This window comes from Podarcis tiliguerta (assembly GCF_965153285.1).
Source record: "Podarcis tiliguerta genome assembly, chromosome: 8".
Classification (NCBI taxonomy): domain Eukaryota; kingdom Metazoa; phylum Chordata; class Lepidosauria; order Squamata; family Lacertidae; genus Podarcis; species Podarcis tiliguerta.
This window is the reverse complement of record NC_139541.1, coordinates 13,247,799-13,266,862: the sequence shown is the minus strand read 5'-3', so window position 1 is coordinate 13,266,862 and position 19,064 is coordinate 13,247,799. Positions and strand designations below refer to the sequence as shown.

At 46.7% G+C, this 19,064-nt stretch overlaps 1 protein-coding gene and 1 long non-coding RNA gene across 15 annotated transcripts in view; one reads left to right on the top strand and one right to left on the bottom strand.

The window, feature by feature from the left end:
• Positions 1–6,218: 6,218 nt before the first annotated feature.
• LOC310683994 lies at positions 6,219–10,131 on the bottom strand. Its single transcript, XR_014514632.1, has 3 exons — positions 9,577–10,131; positions 7,918–8,384; positions 6,219–7,532 (listed from the first exon to the last, which is right to left on the bottom strand). It is a non-coding gene; the product is annotated as an uncharacterized lncRNA (long non-coding RNA).
• A 126-nt stretch (positions 10,132–10,257) lies between these two features.
• UBR4 (ubiquitin protein ligase E3 component n-recognin 4) overlaps positions 10,258–19,064 on the top strand; it is a 154,373-nt gene continuing 145,566 nt past the window's right edge. For 13 of the 14 annotated variants that reach the window (XM_083453529.1, XM_083453531.1, XM_083453528.1 and 10 more), the window contains exon 1: positions 10,259–10,510. In XM_083453529.1, the coding sequence (XP_083309655.1) occupies positions 10,350–10,510 (161 nt within the window). In that variant the 5' untranslated portion in view covers positions 10,259–10,349. Of the gene's footprint in view, positions 10,511–19,064 lie in introns of all 14 variants that reach the window. The other variant, XM_083453526.1, reaches the window with a different exon arrangement.

Below are 19,064 nucleotides of genomic sequence, written 5' to 3'. Positions count from 1 at the left end.
GCTAATATTTACACTGGGAGGCGCATGGGATGGAGAACCTTTTCGCAAAATGGGGACAAGGAAGCATCTCAAAGCAAATTTCTGTTTGTGTGTTGATCTGGGAAGCACAGATAATGTATGTGTTATGTACTGAGTTGAATAGGATCCAAACTGCAGCAGTCTGATTGGTCCTAGAACAATAGGATTCAGAATGCAGCAGTCTGATTGGTCCTAGAACAATGCAGCAGTATGATTGGTTGGCAGGAACCACCCAATCATGCTCCAGATAGAAGTGAATCCACAATCTGATTGGCTTACAGTAGAATTCCGGAATTAGCCAATCATGTGCAGCCCATTGTGTAAATAATGTATATAAGCAGATACTTTGAGGGGACTTTCATTCATTCCTCCTCACCACTATGAGCTGAATAAAGAGCATGAAATCACTTTGCGACTCTGAGTATATTTCAGTATGTTTGCATTAAATGGAAACGGCATTCCTTCTTCTCTTCTAAAAACTTGCCCAAAGGTCAACACCTGGTGGTACCTGAAGTATACGCAGGTTCTAGCAAGACCCAAGGCAGTGATTCAGCTTAAAGGTTTTATTGCAGCCCCGGTTTTGAATAAACATTCACAAACCCTTTATTGTAATATATAGATAAATAATTTAAGGATCTCTACAATTTTATAACATGCAGATAGAAAGATGTGTTGAGAAACCAGAGAAAGGAGTTGAGGGAAGAAGTCCGGGGGTGGGGTGGGAGGTTGGGTTTTCTGTTTAGAGGGGGGAGGAGGGAGGGAAAAAATAATGTGGATGATGTATTTTTGTTAAAATTATTGTGTTGAAATTTCCAATAAAAAACAAACAAAAAAAAACCCCACAAAGGTTTTATTGTGGCCCCAGGAACAGACTGGAGGAAAGGGTCTAATTTCTAAACTCTTTAGACAGTCCCTGGCGACACCTGCCTAATGTAAGGTTACCAGACGTTTCTGGGGACAGTCCCCGGATTTATAGATCAGTCCCCATACAAAATCCATTGAAATGGAAAAAGAGTCCCTAGACTCATTGAAAAAAATCTGGTAACAACCTAATGCATGACTGGTTGCTTTGCACCAGGCAGTGAATCACAATGCAGGTTTGAGGTTCCTGGCCTGCCTTGTGATGCGGACTCAAGCTCAGAGCAGGAGACACTAAGGAACGTACCTAACAGGACCAGTATGCTATGTTCTAGAGCTAAGTCCACAGGAAATGCCAACGTTCACTTACTGCCAGGAGTTTTCCAGATGCCATCTTCTATACTGACGAAGCAAGGGTCACTACAGCAAACCTCTTCAAGGCTCTACACGCTGAGGATGCCAGAACCTCCACACACTTCATTGCTGGGCAACAACCCTTGGTGACATGGAATGCACGGCCACCGTGGCAAGATTCTCAGAGAGACAGTGTGTCATAGTAGACTTGGACCGGGGAAAGCAGGGTTAAAAGCCCCACTCAGCCAGGAGACTCCCTGGGTGACCTTGGGCTAGTCACTCACTTTCAGCCTAACTGGCCTCACCAAATTATTGTGAGGAAAAGACAGGGAGGAGAAATAGGGACCTTACCTTGAGAGAAAGGCAGGATATACATGTCATAAACCACCAGTTGTGAAAAGCTGACCTATACCAGCTGCACAGTATTTCTTCCACAGGATTTTGTACTTGATGGTTCCCTATGCTAGACTGAGAATATTCCTTCCAACTTGCCTGCATTTAGACACAGCCACAAGATTGAGAGTGAAGTCAATTTGGGTTTAAGCAAGACCCAAGGCTTAATGGCTTTACTGAGGCCTCAGAAACAGACTGGGGAAACAGGGAAAGGGTCTGATTTATATAAACTTCAGCCATCCCCTGGTAACACCCACCTAGCGCATGACTGGCTGCATTGTGATGTGGACTGAAGCTCAGAGGAGACAGAAAGCACCTGCTGAAGTCCCTGCAGGCAGCATTGAATACAACCCTGTGTTTTCAGCAGGGGCTGTTAAGTGCTGAAGGGACAAGAAGCTGGGTTTTTCTATTGTCCCCACCTCCCACAGGCAAGAAGACCCTTTTCAGTCCTGCTTCCCAGTGTGAACAGGATAGAAGATGTTGGCAAATATCTTTCTCTTTATTATTTACATTGGCTAAGCAGTCCCAATAGCCTGGTTCCTGCAGGTAAAATGTATTTTGAGAGACCTGACGGAGCATCTTCTATTCTTCACATGGGGAAGTGGCATGGGATGGTGAAAAAGGGCTGTAGTGAGCATCCCCATCTCTGGGTGGCAGGAGACTCCAGGGGTATCTGTGCTTACCCAGGGTTCTGCTTCCTTGGAATGAAGACAACATGTCTTTTGGCAAGCCTGAAAGTGAATGCTGTTTCCTGTTCTGCCCCCCCCCCCCCACTGGCAAATAAGGTGTTGTGATAGGAATTTTATGGTATTAGATATATGGTAATGTTCATATCTGCACATACATAGATCAACACAGGAAGACCAACCTGGAACCATTTTGATTCCTAAACTGACCAACTGACCAAATCCTTTCTCTGCAAGGTTAAACTGGAAAAGCCTCCCCATTGTCCCTTTCCTCACAAATCTTGTCTCAAGGATATGTCTGTTTAAATAAGGTGTGAGCCTGTGACCTGGCCCAGGAAATAAGTGTTTTACCACTACAAAAGAATGGCCAGGCACCCCAGGCAATCCAATCAAGTAACTTGCCAGACAGGAGATAAACTGTGACAGGAGAAAAACAACATTTAAATTTCTGTGATGTAAGTGGGATGTATCTGAGGGGTGGTCTTAGGTTACACCCCTTCTGTGATGTATGCATAATGTTTCTGGGGGTGGTCCTGATCTAGAGAATGGGAATTTCAAAAGTCTTTATAAGCCCTTGCACAGCAATTTTGGGGGTTCTCTTCCTTTCCTGCGTGTGAGGGGAGTACCCTGTTGCAACAGATCAATAAAGATCAAGCTTACTAGCTGCCTTGCTTCTCAATATTCTCTGGTTGGCCTCTGTTATTTTCTCCTACCAATAGGGAACCTATGTAAGGATTCTATATGGGCTCTTGGATACCCCATAAGGGAAAAGGGCATATTTTTATTTACAACAGTGTATCCACAAAAATTCTGGGCAATGCACGCCATATTTATTTTGGAGTGTTCCGTGTTTAATAACTTTTTTATTAACCATTGAGAAAAGAAGCAGGAAGACTCAACCTGGGATGGCAGAACCCCTTCAGACAGTCCTGCTTCCTTGTACAGTCTAAGTAACGGTAGGTAATAAATGAAAATCTGCCTTTATTCCCTTATGGGGGACACAAGAGCCCTTATAGAGTCCTTTGCAGGTTCTCCATTGGTAGGAGAAAATAACAGAGGCCAACCAGAGAATATTGAGAAGCAGAGCAGCTAGTAAGCCTGATCTTTATTGAACTGTTGCAACAGGATGCCACCTTCACATGCAGGAGGCGGGGGACCCCGTACCAAGGAGTGCCCGCCCTTATATAGACATTTTAAATTGCCCGCCCTGGAGTCCAAGACCACCCCTAGAAACATCATACATACATCACAGAAAGGGCGGGCTACAACAGAAATCTGAGTGCGTTGTTTACCTCCTGTCTGGCAGGTTACCTTTTAATGCTTACTTGATTGGATATCCTAGGGAGCCTGGCCAGTCTTTTGTAATGATAAATACTGCATTTTTCGCTCTATAACACACACCCAACCATAACACGCACATAGTTTTTAGAGGAGGAAAAAAAAAAATTCTAAATGAAACAGTGGATGTATGATTTTTGTGGTTCATGCTGTGGCCACAGACATGTGATCTGACAGTGAGTTTGGTGTAGCCCAATGCAAAAATACTGAGGATCCATGTGGATCCATGCTTTGCAACCACGTTTTTGCACCACCGCGGCCCCAGGCAACAGTGGGTGCGTGATTTTTTTGGTGCAAGATGTAGCCATGGACATGCTATGTGATCTGATGGTGAATTTGGGGTGATCCAGTGCAAAAATCCTGAGGATCTATGTGGATCCGTGCTTTGTAACCACGTTTTAAGTGGGGAGGGAAGGAAAAGCACTCAAGGGACAAGGAGCACGCGTAGGGTGTGTGGAGAAGGATGCTGCTAATAATGCAGGAGAGGGGATTAAGGGAAGAAGGAGCATGTGTGGGGTGGGTGGAGAAGGATGCTGCTAATAATGAAGAAGAAGGGGTATAAGGGGAGAAGGCTCCTCTCCTCTCCCGCTTTGCTCCTTTAAAGCAAGCAGGCTCTGCTTTTCTCCCTCCTCCTCGCTCATCCCCGGCTTAGCGAGCTGCAAAACTTTGCTGCTATTTAGCGAGCTGAGGGGAGGAGAGAGGGACAGAGAGCCTGCTTGCTTTAAAGGAACCAACCAGACAGGAGCCGCTTACACTGGTGTAAGCGGCTCCTCTCCTTTCCTGCTTTGCTCCTTTAAAGAAGCAGGCTCTCTGTCCCTCTCTCCTCCCCACACAGCGGCTCTTCTCCCACTTTGCTGTTTCAAAGCGAGCCACGGAGGAGGGAAGGAAGGGGAACCATGGATCCTCTGCTCACGACTGCAGCAGATCCGCCCCGCCACCCATAACACGCACAGACATTTCCCCTTACTTTCTAGGAGGAAAAAAGTGAGGGTTATGGTGCAAAAAATACGGTACTTAGTTCCTGAGCCAGGTCACAGGCTCACCCTATTCATACACAGACACACCCTTAAGACAGGATTTGTGAATGAAAAGACAATGGGGAGGCTTTTCCATTTTCCTTGACCTTGCAGAGAAATCATTTGGTCAGTTTGGGAGTCAAAATGGTTTCAGGGCTGTTTTCCTGTGTTGCTTCAGACATGTGGTTTATATATTTATGTACGTGTTTGCTTGGTACATTTATGAACACTATATATATGTGTGTGTGTGTGTATATATATGACCTTAAATTTTTTATTTCATAACCCTCTCCTTCTCTGACAGGTTGAGATGCTGCTGGAGGCCTTCTACAAGATCACCCAGGGGCCTACAGTAGAGGGCAGAAAAGTGGCCACCTGCCCTTTCTCCACCTTACCATCACCTGCAGAAAGTGGTTGAGTACCTCCTCCAATTTCCTATTGAGTATGGGGCACTCAAACTTCTACTGGACTAAGAGATGTTGGGAATCTGTGGGGTACACAAAGGAAGGGATGTACAGGAGGACAGAGGAAGAACACATTTAACAAAGCCCAAGGCTTGAGATGTCTGCAGGCAAGTCATGTCTTGTTGGGGCCAATCTGACCTTCTTCGCCCATAGCTGTACTTGGACAGAGCTGCAGCAAATGATCCAGCCGTCCTTCATCCCTGGCTGATGGAGCAGGAGAGAGCAGGCTTTACTTCAGCCCTGCAGTCCCAGAGCAAGTGCTGACTGAAGCCCCTTTTTCTATTGGCAGGGATGGAGATAAACAAGCACAATTATTATTGTTATTATTATTATTAATTTATTATTTGTACCCCGCCCATCTGGCTCAGTTTCCCCAGCCACTCTGGGCAGCTTTCAACAAAGATCAAAAATACATTAAAATGTCACACAATAAAAACTTCCCTGAACAGGGCTGCCTTCAGATGTCTTCTAAATGTCAGGTTAGCTTGTTTATCTCTTTGACATCTGGTGGGAGGGCGTTCCACAGGGCAGCCACCACCACCGAGAAGGCCCTCTGCCTGGTTCCCTGTAACTTTGCTTCTCACAGCGAGGGAACCGCCAGAAGGCCCTCGGCGCTGGACCTCAGCATCTGGGCAGAACGATGGGGGTGGAGACGCTCCTTCAGGTATACTGGGCCGAGACCGTTTAGGGCCTTAAAGGTCAGCACCAACACTTTGAATTGTGCTCGGAAACATACTGGGAGCCAGTGTAGGTCTTTCAAGACCGGTGTTATGTGGTCTCGGCGGCCGCCCCCAGTCACCAGTCTAGCTGCCGCATTCTGGATTACCGTATTTTTCGCTGTATAAGACGCAGCAGACCACAAGACGCACCTAGTTTTTGGAGGAGGAAAACAAGAAAAAAAAATATTCTGGATCTCAGAAGCCAGAACAGCAAGAGGGATCGCTGCGCAGTGAAAGCAGCAATCCCTCTTGCTGTTCTGGCTTCTGGGATAGCTGCGCAGCCTGCATTCGCTCCATAAGACGCACACACATTTCCCCTTACTTTTTAGGAGGGAAAAAGTGAGTCTTATAGAGCAAAAAATACGGTAATTGTAGTTTCCAGGTCACCTTCAAAGGTAGCCCCACGTAGAGCGTATTGCAGTAGTCCAAGCGGGATATAACTAGAACATGCACCACTCTGGCGAGACAGTCTGCGGGAAGGTAGGGTCTCAGCCTGCGTACCAGATGGAGCTGGTAGACAGCTGCCCTGGATACAGAATTGACCTGCACCTCCATGGACAGCTGTGAGTCCAAAATGAATCACAGGCTGCGCACCTGGTCCTTCAGGGGCACAGTTGCCCCATTGAGGACCAGTGAGTCCTCCACACCAGCCTGCCCCGTTCCCCAAGAACAGTACTTCTGTCTTGGCAGGATTCAACCTCAATCCATTAGCCATCCATTCTCCAACTGCCTCCAGGCACTCCCACAGGACATTCACCGCCTTCATTGGTTCTGATGTGAAAGAGAGGTAGAGTTGGGTATCATCTGCATACTGATGAACACCCAGCCCAAACCCCCTGATGCTCTCCCAGCGGCTTCATGTAGATGTTAAAAAGCATGGGGGAGAGGATGGAACCCTGAAGCACCCCACAATAGAGGGCCCAGGGGTCTGAACACTCATCCCCCACCACCATTGCACAATCTTATTATCTATTTCATGTATGAATCACTTCCTATGAAGACTCTTGTAGGCATTACACAGTACAATAAAAAGAACGTTCTGAAATACAGGTCAGTTTCTGAGGTGCTCGTAAGGAGTTCCTTGTTTTGAAGCTCTTAAGGCGCCATGCTTCCTCAGCAAAGGTGTAAACCTCAGGGGGTCTGTGGGGCTCCAATTTCCTGGGGTGGGGACTTATCTGGGCTCCACGGGCCACAGACACTGCCAGGTAAATGGACAGGCTCACCTGATGGGCTTGGTTGCAACACCGTTTTAGTAAGGGTTCCAATTTGTGTGAGAGCATTTTGAAAATTTATAGCCTTCCTCAAAGGGGCTATTGCCCCCACGAAGTGCCTTCATCCTGAAACACCACCTACTTTTTTTTGAGCGGCAAGACTGTAAGGCTGTGAGGATGTATGACACTAATATAAATACCATCTTGAACATCTTTTACAGGGACAATAATCATCTTATCATAGTTGCGGGGGGCAGCGTCACCATGAAAAACAACAACCAGGAGTCTGTGGGACTTTAAATGACTTTTTATTAGGGTGGAAGCTTCTGTGGGCCAAAGGCTACTTCCTGACATATCCTGAGGTCTGTAAGGACAACACTTAGGAAGAGGAGCTGACGGTCATACCACTCCGTAGCTCTGTGAGGGAAAAGGGTCTGCCAATAACTTTCAGCACCCTTAACAAAGGTTAATAATCCTGTAAGGTAAAGGTAAAGGTACCCCTGCCCGTTTGGGCCAGTCGTGTCCGACTCTAGGGTTGTGCGCCCATCTCACTTAAGAGGCCGGGGGCCAGCGCTGTCCGGAGACACTTCCGGGTCACGTGGCCAGCGTGACAAAGCTGCATCTGGCGAGCCAGCGCAGCACATGGAAACGCCGTTTACCTTCCCGCCAGTAAGCGGTCCCTATTTATCTACTTGCACCCAGGGGTGCTTTCGAACTGCTAGGTTGGCAGGCGCTGGGACCGAGCAACGGGAGCGCACCCCGCCGCGGGGATTTGAACCGCCGACCTTTCGATCAGCAAGTCCTAGGCACTGAGGCTTTTTACCCATAGCGCCACCCGCGTCCCTAATAATCCTGTACACAGGATTATTTGAGGGAACTCCATTACAATGAGGTATTCAATGTATAGTGCAGATGAGACTTCTGCTGTGTAATTCCTGGGTTACCTCTAGGGCTGGGTGATATATCTATATATCGTCCAAAACTGAAGTCCATTTTGTGATTCCGGTTTCATAATTTTTGACCTTGCATTATAGCAGGAATCATTGTGTGTGTGTGTGTTTATGTACTATGCAAAAATCACAATGTGGAAAAAACCATGAAGCCAGCCAATTCCTCTACACAGCTCCATCCTTATTTCAAACATCGTGATATATCAGTATATTGGAATGTTGTCTTGCCTGCAGGAGGTCCCAGGTTCAATCCCTGGCTGCTCTGCCGAGGGTTGGGCAAGATCCCTGCCCGAAATCCTGGCCAGCCAATTAGTGTAGGCAATACTGAAGGAGATGGACCAAAATTCTGGCTCTTAGAATCACACCTTGATGCAACGCTGAATAAATAAAGGATATGTATTCAATAATTATTAAAATGCGGTCTTGACTATGCTACCACTCAGTGGATTTGTAACTGGCTGACTGACCGGACCCAAAGGGTGCTCATCAATGGTTCCTCTTCATCCTGGAGAAGAGTGACTAGTGGGGTGCCACAGGGTTCTGTATTGGGCCCGGTCTTATTCAACATCTTTATCAACGACTTGGCTGATGGACTCAAGGGCATCCTGATCAAATTTGCAGATGACACCAAACTGGGAGGGGTGGCTAACACCCCAGAAGACAGGATCACACTTCAAAACGACCTTGACAGATTAGAGAACTGGGCCAAAACAAACAAGATGAATTTTAACAGGGAGAAATGTAAAGTATTGCACTTGGGCAAAAAAAATGAGAGGCACAAATACAAGATGGGTGCCACCTGGCTTGAGAGCAGTACATGTGAAAAGGATCTAGGAGTCTTGGTTGACCACAAACTTAACATGAGCCAACAGTGCGACGCGGCAGCTAAAAAAGCCAATGCAATTCTGGGCTGCATCAATAGGAGTATAGCATCTAGATCAAGGGAAGTTATAGTGCCACTGTATTCTGCTCTGGTCAGACCTCACCTGGAGTACTGTGTCCAGTTCTGGGCACCACAGTTCAAGAAGGACACTGACAAACTAGAACGTGTACAGAGGAGGGCAACCAAAATGGTCAAAGGCCTGGAAACAATGCCTTATGAGGATCGGCTAAGGGAGCTGGGCATGTTTAGCCTGGAGAAGAGGAGGTTAAGGGGTGATATGATAGCCATGTTCAAATATATAAAAGGATGTCACATAGAGGAGGGAGAAAGGTTGTTTTCTGCTGCTCCAGAGAAGCGGACACGGAGCAATGGATACAAACTACAAGAAAGAAGATTCCACCTAAACATTAGGAAGAACTTCCTGACAGTAAGAGCTGTCCGACAGTGGAATTTGCTGCCAAGGAGTGTGGTGGAGTCTCCTTCTTTGGAGGTCTTTAAGCAGAGGCTTGACAACCATATGTCAGGAGTGCTCTGATGGTGTTTCCTGCTTGGCAGGGGGTTGGACTCGATGGCCCTTGTGGTCTCTTCCAACTCTATGATTCTATGATTCTATGAAAATTAATATTTAATAAGCATAACCATATTTGCAAGTAAGCAATACAGTTCTATCAGATACTGATCCTTACCCCATGATTCTAGTTTATAATGCTATCCATGTCTCCTTAAAAATCATTTCCATTAAGTTCAAATGGTAAGCATGGGAGCCTTTGTCGAGAGCCTTTGCAGAGTCACATCTTAGGCTTCAAAGGCTGCAAATTTATGCATAATCTGCCAGGAATAAGCTGCACTGCACTCAGCAGGGTTTTACTTGGGGGACAAAAATAGGAACGCGCTGTCAAGTCACTAGTCCCTACGTAAAGCGGTCTTGTACTTAGCGCATGCGCACAACGCCATCGAGAGCGAAACTCGCTGACTCACGTTTCTGCGCATGCGTCCTTCCCAGACGCTAGAAAAGCAAAGAGCTAAGAGAAAGCAATGTGAATGACCGCGCCTCCAGTCACTACCGGTATTCGTTCGGTTAACTTGGAAACCATGCTGTGTTAGATTTGCTCCTCATAAATAGGAGGAGGGATTTGAAGCAGCTCTAGAGGCTCGGCAATCTCTATAAGCAACCCCCACATACTTTGCCTCGCCTGTCAGAAAGCAGAGAACTTCCGCTTTGCAATGCGAGTGGGACCTTCTAGCCACTCAGCTTCGAAAAAAACGGAAGTTTATATAAAACACTCCGCAACGCCTATCTCTAAGGCGAAGCTGCGTCTCTAAGCGGGGATTGGTCGTCGCAGCCACCGCCCCGTCGTCACTTCCGTCCTGGCCCGGAAGCGGTCCCCTGGCCTCTTCTTTCCTCGCCTCAGCAACTCAAACGCTTCTGGAACCTGAGCTGAGGAGAGTCGTCGTCAAGATGGCGGCGTCGGGGGGAGGCGGTAGCGCCGGTTCTTCCCCGACGGCAACGGCGGAGCGGGAGCCCGGCTGGGAGGTGGCGGTGCGGCCGCTCCTCTCCGCCTCCTACTCGGCCTTCGAGATGCGGGAGTTGCCGCAGCTGTTGGCCTCCGTCATTGAGAGGTAGGCGGGGCGTGGGGGCGTGGGCGGGGCTTCGGCCGGTGGTGGGCGTGGTCCGGCCAACACCTGTTCCCGCCCCTTTGGCGCTGAGCGGGAGTCGTGGCACGTGGAGAGTGACTTGCAATTGTTGCTGCTATAAAATGGGGTTGAAATTTACAGGTCTGGCAACCGACATTTCCATTTCCAGTTATGTCTCCTACCCACTGATATTGATGGACCCAGGTTGGTTGCTCACGTGCATTGAGCTCAGTGGATCAACTCTGAGCAGGCCTGACACTTGACGATTTGATCCTTTTTTTGGGGGGGAGGAGATATTTATTCTATTGGTGTTTTTTTTTATAGAGTAAATGTCTCCCCCCCCCCCAAGGATTTATTATATTATTACTTTTTATGAGGGACACGGGTGGCGTTGTGGGTTAAGCCACAGAGCCTAGGACTTGCCGATCAGAAGGTTGGCGGTTCAAATCCCTGCAACGGGTGAGCTCCCGTTGCTCGGTCCCTGCTCCTGCCAACCTAGCAGTCCGAAAGCACGTCAAAGTGCAAGTAGATAAATAGGTACCGCTCTGGCGGGAAGGTAAACGGCGTTTCCGTGCGCTGCTCTGGTTCGCCAGAAGCGGCTTAGTTATACTGCCCACATGACCCGGAAGCTGTACGCCGGCTCCCTCGGCCAATAAAGCGAGATGAGCGCCGCAACCCCAGAGTTGGCCACGACTGGCCCTAATGGTCAGCGGTCCCTTTACCTTTACTTTTTTATATACTGTCCTTCAAGAGACAACAGGATAGCTTACCACATAATACCCAAAATGCATGAAGTAGTAATAATAAAACAGGCGGAAAAGAAAAAAGGCATATGCTAGCATAGAATAAATGCTGATTTACTAGCATATATTATACCTGCATTTTTCATTATTGGGTGAGGGGAGAGTCAGCAGGGTGTAGTGTTAGTGAGTATCTGACTGGGGAGCTGGGAGAGGCAAATTCAGATTATTATTATTATAGCTCATTACCTGCTCTGCACTCTAAGGTCACTCTAAGGGTTAAAACAATTTAATATTAAAACGTATTTAATTCCCCCACTTATACACATGGTGGGACGCGGGTGGCGCTGTGGGTAAAACCTTAGCGCCTAGGACTTGCCAATCGCATGGTCGGCGGTTCAAATCCCCGCGGCGGGGTGCGCTCCCATCGTTCGGTCCCAGTGCCTGCCAACCTAGCAGTTCGAAAGCACCCCCGGGTGCAAGTAGATAAATAGGGACCGCTTACCAGCGGGAAGGTAAACGGTGTTCCGTGTGCTGCGCTGGCTCACCAGATGCAGCTTGTCACGCTGGCCACGTGACCCGGAAGTGTCTGCGGACAGCGCTGGCTCCCGGCCTATAGAGTGAGATGAGCGCACAACCCTAGAGTCTGGCAAGACTGGCCCGTACGGGCAGGGGTACCTTTACCTTTTATACACATGAGGCTTTCAGTGGTTAGCTTCGGCCAGCACCTGTCTTCACTACCTCACAGGATTGTTGTGTGGCTGAAATGGAGAAGGGAGACTGAAGAAAGAAACATAGGATTCACAACTGAGTTCCTCACAGGACAGTTGGCATATGCCGTATTTTTTGCTCTATAAGACTCACTTTTTCCCTCCTAAAAAGTAAGGGGAAATGTGTGTGCGTCTTATGGAGTGAATGCAGGCTGCGCAGCTATCCCAGAAGCCAGAACAGCAAGAGGGATTGCTGCTTTCGCTGCACAACGATCCCTCTTGTTGTTCTGGCTTCTGAGATTCAGAATATTTTTTTTCTTGTTTTCCTCCTCCAAAAACTAGGTGTGTCTTATGGTCTGGTGCGTCTTATAGAGCAAAAAATACGGTAATTATAAGATATAAATTCATAATCTATTATTTTGTGGTGCTTGGGGGCTAATTAAATTATGGGAAGCCGATTCCCATCAGCCCCAGCAGTGGTGGTCAAATAATAATAATAATAATAATAATACCCCGCCCTCCCCAGCCAAGGCCGGGCTCAGAGCGGCTTACAAGCAATAATAAAAACAAGATGAATGATTATAACTTAAAAACAAAAGTAAAATGCAACATTAAAATAATGGAACATTAAAATATTAAAATGTAGCCTCATCACAGGAGGAGAAGGAAAAGAAAAAGAAAGAGAGGGAGGGAATCAAATTGGCTCCAAGCCAAAGGCCAGGCGGAACAACTCTGTCTTACAGGCCCTGCGGAAAGAAATCAGATCCTGCAGGGCTCTGGTCTCATGAGGCAGAGTGTTCCACCAGGCTGGAGCCAGAGTTGAAAAGGCCCTGGCTCTGGTCGAGGCTAATCTAACTTCCTTAGGGCCTGGGACCACTAGGGTGTTGTTATTTATGGACCTTGAGTCTCTCTGTGGGGCATACCAGGAGAGGCGGTCCCATAGGTACGAGGGTCTTAGGCCTTGAAGGGTGTGAGTTGTAGTCCAACAGCAGCTTTGATGGCCACCTCTCTAGTAAATAATTGTTTTAATACTTTGCTTTATTGTAGGTATTGTAATGGAGGCCTTTAGTTCTGTAATTCCCATGGTGGTTTTACAAGAAAGCTTGTTATCAGAAAGGTAGCTGTGTTTGTGTTTTGTAGCACCAATTCAGGATTGCCCTTCGTGCCTCATAGGCATGGGCGTAGGTGGGGGGGCAGAGAGGGGCTGTTGCCCCCCTAAATAAATTAAAATCAATACAAAAACATACCTAACTGAGGTTCAGCCCATCCCCCAACAAAGGGCCTGCCCCCCCCAACCAAAAACTTGGCTACGCCCATACTCAGAGGGGTTGTGGTACCTGAAGTTTTTACGCTATAATGATCAACCTTAAAGTGCCTAAGGGGTATTTTTGTTGTTACTTATGATTGCTTCCAACTCAGTTTTATTCCTGTTAGACCCAATGAAGTTACTGGACCGAAGTTAGTCATGTCCATTAATTTCAGTGCGTTCACCCTGAGGAGGACTAACATTAGATATAACCCTAAGTTGAATATTAAATGTACATTAAAAATTGTCTGCCTCCAAAGCACTTCTCAGATTAAAAATGCAGAAACGCAGCAGTAGTAAAAAAATGACGTACAATTTGCGTTATTAAAGCAGCTTCAAGAGAGGAACATGAAACTGCTTGGTCAATTTCAGAAGAACAGCAAGATGTTAAAATTTTAAAATTCAGTGCTTTAGGGTTTTTTGTTTAAGTCTTGGTTGCTTTCCTAAAATACGAGAGAGAATGGGGACCACTTGAACCTCTGTCCAGGGGGAAGGGGGGGGATTCAATAATCTGGGCGCTGCTGTTGGATTAGCCTTGTTGTAGTTAAATTTACTGTTTGTTTTTAATGTTGCATGGGACATAAAATAGGATACACTAACAAAAGCAGCAGGACCATAACACAACAGTGCATATCAGTTGGTCAAAGAAGTGAAGGAGCCACGTCCACAGGGTCACACCCTAGACATGTTGGCATCTGTCTGTTTTGAGAGAGAATGGAGCGTGCCTTTGGGGGTGAAGTCAAGCCGCTAGAGAATCACAGCACCCACTGTGGCTGCAGAGACTGATAACTCATAAATGCTGCCTCCCATCATTATTTCTGCTCTGTTAGCAGCACTGAAATGACCTCTCCGGGGCACAAACCTAGGCAATGTATGGAGGTCCAGGGCTGCCCAGATGACAAGATCCCCCCCTCTCGGCTTCACTGATGTGGTCCAAAGGAAAACGCAGCAGTACATTTGGCACTAGCTTAGCTGCAGGAGCCTTGCTATTATTGAGAGGGTGCTTTCTAGTCATGAACAGTTAATCAACAACTGCAGAACAGATGGGGACAATAATAATCTTAATAGGAAGTTCTTTCACTTTTAATGAGCAGTACATCATAGCTCAGTTGGTAGAGCATGAGACTCTTAATTTCAGGGTTATGGGTTCTAGCCCCATATTGGGTGAAAGATGCCTGCACTGCAGGGGGTTGGGCTAGAATGTCCTCGTGGTTCCTTCCGATTCTTCAATTCTGTGGTTCAGTGATCATACTGATCCTTCCTGGGATCTAGTGAGATTTAGGGTAGCTGTCTTTTTCTGGTAGAGCTGCCATGCAGAAATTCAACCGATACAGCCTTCCCTCCAGCTGAGAGGTTTAGGGAGGTTTTAAAATGTCACAGTTGTTGATGTTCTGTCATGTGCAACTGTCAGAAGCATCCCAGCTTCTTCAGAATAAAGGTGTCACCTCTGTTCCGATTCGCACAATAGTTCTGAAATAATATTGCATTTATGTGAGTGCTACAAAGCCCTCTAAAACTATCACTGACCACAGTCTTTCCCTTTTATGTATTTTCTACCATGTTTGTTCTTACAATGCAGCTTTCAGTTGCGCTGCTTTTGTGTCTGCTGTATGGGTGTCATTTGGTGGTGGTTTTGTTTTGCCACTTAAACTGGTATCTTCCACAGTTGCTCGTGACTGCAGTAATAGGCTTCTCTTTAAGTCAGAGTGGGAAACCTTGGATCCTCAGACCAAATGCAGTAGCAACCCGCAAGTCCTCTCTCTGGTCTTCAGGACTCCTCCCAGGCCTCTCTTTCTCCTTTTCTGATGATTTTGACTGGTTGGAATGTGTCCTTGAATTGTAATAACAATGCTTTGTCTTTGCCTGGCTGGAGAGAAGTGTCTCTTTTGGTGTAGAAACCTCTGGTATTTGCATGGCTGGAATGCAGTACAGTATACTGCACAAAATTAAGAGTTGCATCCATTGCTTTGCATACTTTGAGCTTTGGTCCTGCCCACCACTGGCATGTAGTCCCTAGAAGGTACCTGAAAATGAACTTCTACCACTGCTTAAGTAAAGGATTTTCTAGATCAGCTAACTGATAAAAACAGAGGTGCTTCATAACTGGGAGGGGTGGCTAACACCCCAGAGGACAGGATCACACTTCAAAACGACCTTGACAGATTAGATAACTGGGCAAAAACAAACAAGATGAATTTTAACAGGGAGAAATGTAAAGTATTGCACTTGGGCAAAAAAATGAGAGGCCCAAATACAAGATGGGTGACACCTGGCTTGAGAGCAGTACATGTGAAAAGGATCTAGGAGTCTTGGTTGACCACAAACTTGACATGAGCCAACAGTGTGACGCGGCAGCTAAAAAAGCCAATGCAATTCTGGGCTGCATCAATAGGAGTATAGCATCTAGATCAAGGGAAGTAATAGTGCCACTTTATTCTGCTCTGGTCAGACCTCACCTGGAGTACTGTTTCCAGTTCTGGGCACCACAGTTCAAGAAGGACACTGACAAACTGGAACGTGTCCAGAGGAGGGCAACCAAAATGGTCAAAGGCCTTGAAACAATGCCTTATGAGGAACGGCTAAGGGAGCTGGGCATGTTTAGCCTGGAGAAGAGGAGGTTAAGGGGTGATATGATAGCCATGTTCAAATATATAAAAGGATGTCACATAGAGGAGGGAGGAAGGTTGTTTTCTGCTGCTCCAGAGAAGCGGACACGGAGCAATGGATCCAAACTACAAAAAAGAAGATTCTACCTAAACATCAGGAAGAACTTCCTGACAGTAAGAGCTGTTCGACAGTGGAATTTGCTGCCAAGGAGTGTGGTGGAGTCTCCTTCTTTGGAGGTCTTTAAGCAGAGGCTTGACAACCATATGTCAGGAGTGCTCTGATGGTGTTTCCTGTTTGGCAGGGGGTTGGACTCGATGGCCCTTGTGGTCTCTTCCAACTCTATGATTCTATGATTCTAATACAATGGATGTAGCATAAACCACATTAGAACAGTAGCAGGAACAAGCTGAGCACCCCCCCCCGGCAGAAAACAAACTATTCTGAAATGCCCTTCATCTTTCCTTGCATCAGGTTGTTTTTGTGCCTCTGTTGTGCAACTGTCTGCTTTGAACCCTCTGTTTTGCAGAATTGCACAAACTTCATCCAGCTCTGTGTGTGCATTAGTGTGTGTTCATGCTTTCAAAGTTCTGGGGAACTGCTGTGGGGCATTAACAAAGCAAACAGTGTGAAGCTCATTGAAGCAGCAGAGAGGGGGAAAACATGGAAGTGCAAAAGGGTGCTTTGACTCTTTTGGCTGTTTCTATTTGAGGCTCAGCTCCTGAGTTGTTTTGTTTTCCCATCGTCTGGATTCTTCAGAACTTTCCAAAACGATTTGAAAAGCGATGGAGTCAGTCTGATGGAGCATTCAGAAACTTCCTGTTACAGTTGTAAGAGCTTTTTTGGCCAGTTTTTGTAAGTGTGTGTCAGGTCCATATTATATGTTGGGACCCTCCTACTCAGTAATGGGTATCTGCTTTGGTTGGCCTGATGGGTGAACTCCATCCATTCTTCTCAGTCACTCTGTGGTTTTTGTTACCAATGACCATGGTATGTTCCTGAACTTGCTCTGTGAGATGGTTATTGGGGCCACTGTGTTACAGTGGTCCAGGCCCCACCTATGGGACTGTGTGTAGAAAGTAGCAATAATAATAATAATAATTCAAACCTAGGTCTCCCATGTCCTAGTCTGTTTAACATCTACATGAAGCTGTTGGGAGCTTTATACATAGGGCTGCCTCTGAAGACGATTCAGAAACTTCAGCTAGTGCAGAAGTGCTCACCGGGACAAGATGGTTTGCACATATTACACCGATCCTAGCCCAGTTGCACTGGCTACCAGCTAGTTCCAAGCCCAATTCAAAGTGCTGGTTTTGACCTATGGTGCATTAAATGGCTCAGGACCTCAGTATCTCAAGGTCCGCCTCTCTCCATATGAACCTACCTGGATCTCTGAGCACAATTCAAAATGTTGGTGTTGACCTTTAAAGCCCTAAACGGCCTCGGTCCAGTATACCTGAAGGAGCGTCTCCACCCCCATCGTTCAGCCCGGACACTGAGATCCAGCTCCGAGGGCCTTCTGGCAGTTCCCTCCCTGTGAGAAGCCAAGTTACAGGGAACCAGGCTGGGGGCCTTCTCGGTGGTGGTACCCGCCCTGTGGAATGCCCTCCCAACAGATGTCAAGGAAATAAACAACTATCTGACATATAGAAGACATCTGAAGGTAGTCATTGTTTTAGGGAAGTTTTTAATGGCTGATGTTTTAATGTATTTTTAATCTTTGTTGGAAGCTGTCCAGAGTGGCTGAGGAAACCCAGCCAGATGGGTGGGGTATAAATAATAATAATAATAAATAATAATTGTTTATTTATTTGTTTATCTGAGACCCTTCTTCATGTGCCTCCTCCTGGAAAAGTGAGCAGTGTTTTCCAAACTTGGGTCTCCAGCTGTTTTTGGACGACAATTCGCATCATCCCTAGTAGCAGGACGAGTGGTCAGGGATGATGGGAATTGTCGTCCAAAAACAGCTGGAGATCCAAGCTTGGGGAACACTTGTCTGGAGGTTGGCCACACAAGCACAGCCTTTGCTGTAGTGGCTCCCTGTTTATGGGATGCTCTCCCCAGGCAGGCTCGCCTGGCTAGATGGATCAGTAAGTCTAGCTCAGTCTAAGCAGCTTCCTCTGCTACTAAGTCAGACCATTGGTCCCTTTAACTCAGTATTGTCTACATTGACCAGCAGTGGATCTCCAGGGTCTCAGGCCAAGGGTCTTTGTTTAGCCATTCCTGAAAACACCAGGGATTAAACCTGGGACTTTAAGCAGGCAAGGCAGGTGCTCCAACACTGAGCTGTGGTCTCTTCCCATAATGTTTTCTTTCCAAGGTTTAAGTCCTCATAGTCCAGGGACATAGAAAGATGCCTTATACAGAGATAGGCCTAGCTCAGTACTCTCTAGTCTGACTAGCAGTGACTCCTGGCTTTCAGATGGAAGTCTCTCCCAGCCTTACCTGGAGTAGCTATATATAGTCCTGCCCCAGAGGCAGCTTTCTGTGGGGAGAGGTAATAGCTTGGTGGTAAATTGAAAGCTTTACAATATCTGCAGGAAGTCCAGTGTTCAATCTCCGGCTTTAAAATTATTTTAATTGCATTGTTTTAACCCAGAGCTTTCCAAACTGTGTGTTGTGACAGGTTAGTGTGTTGGCTGCAGTGTGTAGGTGTTTTGTGTGAACGCTCCCCACACCCCTCCCTGTGCTGGAAAGGGATTGCAGTAGTTTAATCTCCAGTTCACTAGTAAAACTGAATTACTGTGTCGCAAAAATGATGCATGTCTAAATTTGTGTGTCACCAACATGAAAAGTTTGGAAAGCTCTGTTTTAACCTTTCAATGGGCTCCTTTGCAGGGAAGGGTGGGATAGAAATATAATAAATAGTTCCAAAAAAGGATCAAGGCTAGCAGGGCTGGAGTGTGTGTGGCGGGGAAACTCTTCTCTCCCTGAGACTGGAGAGCTGATGCCAGCCAGAGCTGGCAGCACTGAGTTAGACGCTCGCCTAAGTCCCCTCCAGCTCTCAAAAGGTTAAGTCATAAAATATTGGGGTGGTTGGTGCTGCTGCTGCTGCTGCATCATCAACTTTGGTGCTACTTTTGAATGTGAAATTCTCTGGATATTTTTACTTGACATGCTGGTGGGATTCCCCCACTGGGTTAAAATTTTGATGAACGTTAGAGGAACTGCTAATTACT